This window comes from Phaethon lepturus, unplaced genomic scaffold, assembly GCF_000687285.1.
Source record: "Phaethon lepturus isolate BGI_N335 unplaced genomic scaffold, ASM68728v1 scaffold48304, whole genome shotgun sequence".
NCBI classification, from domain to species: Eukaryota; Metazoa; Chordata; class Aves; order Phaethontiformes; family Phaethontidae; genus Phaethon; species Phaethon lepturus.
In genome coordinates, this window is record NW_010533420.1 from 331 (window position 1) to 3570 (window position 3240).

At 53.6% G+C, this 3240-nt stretch overlaps 1 protein-coding gene across 1 annotated transcript; it reads left to right on the forward strand.

Moving 5' to 3' along the window:
* Nucleotides 1-1063: 1063 nt before the first annotated feature.
* Nucleotides 1064-2145, forward strand: S100B (S100 calcium binding protein B). Its single transcript, XM_010285171.1, has 2 exons — nucleotides 1064-1203; nucleotides 1724-2145. The coding sequence occupies exons 1-2, from the start codon at nucleotides 1066-1068 to the stop codon at nucleotides 1862-1864; spliced, it is 279 nt and encodes a 92-aa protein (XP_010283473.1). The 5' UTR covers nucleotides 1064-1065; the 3' UTR covers nucleotides 1865-2145.
* Nucleotides 2146-3240: the final 1095 nt, after the last annotated feature.

A 3240-nucleotide genomic window follows, 5' to 3' on the forward strand; every position in this document is an offset into this window, starting at 1 on the left:
ACTGGAAACTACCTTGCGGTTCGGACATTGCTGCACTGGGGGAGGGCATCAGCTTGAGAGTCAGGACATGGGATGAAATGTAGTGCCTTCAGCGTTGGGCCTTGTGGTGGTGGAAGAGGAGTGAGGCTGCAGGGCAGGAGACATTTATCCATGAGGTATGAATTAACCGAATGCCAGACAATAAGGCTTCCCCCCCACCCCCTCCCAGCATCAGCGCATCCAATGGCTTTTGGGAAGGTGGCTTCGCATCTTTCCCTTTTCGATCAGAGTCTCTTTGGTTTGTCTGTGAAATCTGCATGAAATGCTGCAATCCCAGTGATTAACATTCCTGAGAGGGTCTCCAGATCAAGCGCGGGAGAAGAGAGGTTTAGAGGAGATGTGCTTATTTTGTCCCGCTGGCAACTCATCAAAACTGGTTCCTGCCCGGGTTCCCCTGACTGCTCAGGTGGAGACAGGCCTGTGGCCAAGAAAGGCAGAGGCAAGAGCACCTGTGACAGAGGGGACAGCAAAACCTTTCTGAAGCTCCATGTGCAGAAATTAAACCCCTGCCTGTACCTCTCCCAAGCAAGGAGAACAAAGCAATGGCTTAAGCAGTGGGAGCCAAAGAAGAGGTGAAGTGACAACATGCCACTTGCTAGCCAGGTCGGCACATATGGAAAACGCAGGAGCACCTTGCTGGAAGCCGCCAGGGCTTTGCAGCCTCGCCTCATTTTTTCTCCTACGCTCTGCCCACACGGAGACCCAAGGTGCCAAACTCACGTCAGTCCCAGGGGATGTGTCAGCTCCTGGGCATGTGCCAGTCCTATACTGGGCACTCCTTGCCTTGTGGCTCCCCTCTCCTCGAGACCTCCCAGAGGCAGAGCCAAGGTCTCTTGGGATTTTCCTCCCTGAAGTGAGAGCTGCTAGCGGTGCTTTTCAGCAGCGTGTTTTGAGCGCAAGGTCCAGTGTTGGTGATGCCTGGGGGGGGCCCCAGGGTGGCCACGCTTGCAAAGCAAAAGGCATTGCTGGAGCTTGCCCAGGCTAATGCACCCGTTGTTCTTCTGACCTCAGGGCCACACTGCGACCATGTCTGAGCTGGAGAAGGCCATGATTGCCATCATTGATGCCTTCCACCAGTACTCTGGGAAAGAGGGAGACAAGCACAAGCTGAAGAAATCAGAACTGAAGGAGCTCATTAACAATGAGTTGACCCATTTTCTTGGTGTAAGTATTGCCCTCTGTGCAGCACACTTGGCTGAGCTCAGGAAGCCGTATCAAGCAGCTTCTGGGCTCTGCTAACTCCATCTCCCATGGGAAGCAAGCATAGGGGACGGGGCTTATTCATGCAACAGTGCATTAAACACTTCGCTCCAGCTCTGCAGGAGCAGCAGGTGGCAGGACAAGGGCAACAGCCTGTGCTGGGGGCTGGGGTTTGAGTTGGATACTAGGGAAATTTTCCTCCCTGGGAAGGGAGGACAGCCTAGCCCCAAGGGGCTCAAGATGCCCCTTCCCAGCGGCACAGCTGTGGCCGCAATTCCTGCTCCAGGAGGGCTGCTGTTGCGGCTGATGCTGCTGCAGGCGCAGGCTGGTGCCCCAACACAGAGATGGGAAAGAGCAACGAGCTATTTAGGATGTGTCTGAACAGAGATTCAGCCATGACAGCACCTGAGAAGTGGGGACATGTTACTGCCTGGGCCTCACTCTGATCCTCCCCAGCTTTGGCTGCCTGTTTCTATCCCTTCAGGAGATCAAAGACCAGGAGACTGTGGACAAAGTCATGGAGGCACTGGACAGCGATGGGGATGCAGAATGTGACTTCCAGGAGTTTGTAGCCTTCATTGCAATGGTCACCGCTGCTTGCCATGAGTTCTTTGAGCACGAGTGAGCTGGCAGGATGCAGGCAAGCACCTCCTGCTCATGCCAGAGAGATGCACAGCAGCATTGCTCCTCTGGGAAAAAGACTGGGTGCAATTAGGGGCTCCTTGGAGTTAAGCTTGTGCTAGACTTAAGCAGCTTATTAAGTTCTGCAGCTTTGTGAATAAGAAACAACCGCATGGCTCAGGAAAGCCTATCAGCCAGTGCCCACCTAGCTGGATGCGGTGTGCAAATGCCTTGTCTCAAGCTCCTTCCCTGCTGCTGTATGCAAGGGACATGCATGAGTCTGGAGGCAGGTGGATGCTGTGATCCAAGCTTGCTTGCAAAGCAAAAATTGAAATTCAAGGGCTGAAGTAGGAGGTGATGCAGAGGGGCTGGTTACAGAAGCCTGGTTCTGTGCCCACTGGCCTGAACAGAATGGCTCCCATTGATTCCCGTCGGCTCTGACCACCCTATGCTTGGTACTAACCCAGGCAGCACAGCCCCTGGCCCGTCACAGGGCCTCAGCAGAGCCCACACATTTCTTGGCACATTGAGACACCCTTGGCTTGAAAGACAAAGCATAACCATCTAACGGACCAGGCTTTTCTCTTGCCAATGAATCCTCCCACTTTTATCAGCCTGCAGAACTGGAAGTGAAAGTGTATGAGGCTTCTGGGCTGGGGACAGCTTCTGGGCCTGGGATGTGCCTTGGCAAGGTCTCCAGGCTCACTCAGAAGGGAAGGGGGGATCCGCTCAGTGCTTTAATGTAGACTAGGTGCAGCCTCCGGAATTTGTGGAAACGGTGAGAATAAAATGTTGTTTTGGTCTCTGGGCTGCAATTAGTGTCTGGTGAAAAACGCATCCTTTTGTCCCAGGCTGTGTGCAGCTCCCTGGCTTCCCTGCACTGTTGGAGGGGAAGGCTGGAGGACGCAGCCTGAAGCACTGCTATGGCTCACACCCCTGGGTTTCTTGTTGGTCATCGACCCTTCGTCTCCTCCCTGGCATCACTGCGGCTGGCCAAACAGCTCAAGGCTGTCGCCACCAGAATGCTCTGTCTGGATGTCCAAACTGGCAGATGTACCTGTGAGGCCAGAGGAGAGCAATGCAGCTCTGCGGGACTGCTGCTGTTCAGGATGTGTCCACTGCTGCCAGGGGTCATCGAGGGGCTTGCACTGGTGAGTCTTTGCAAAGCCAAAACGAAACCTAGGATAATTTCCCTGAAGCCTATGCTCCTGCCTCTTCCAGTCTTGCACTTGCCATCCAGCTCAGTGATACCTGTGAGTTAGGCATTCATGGCTAGCAACATCTATAAGCAACAAATTCACAACAAAGATGCCTGCAGATGTCACTTTTACCTCATTCCACATTTCATGATTTCATGTGCAAAAAGACATGTCTTAAGAC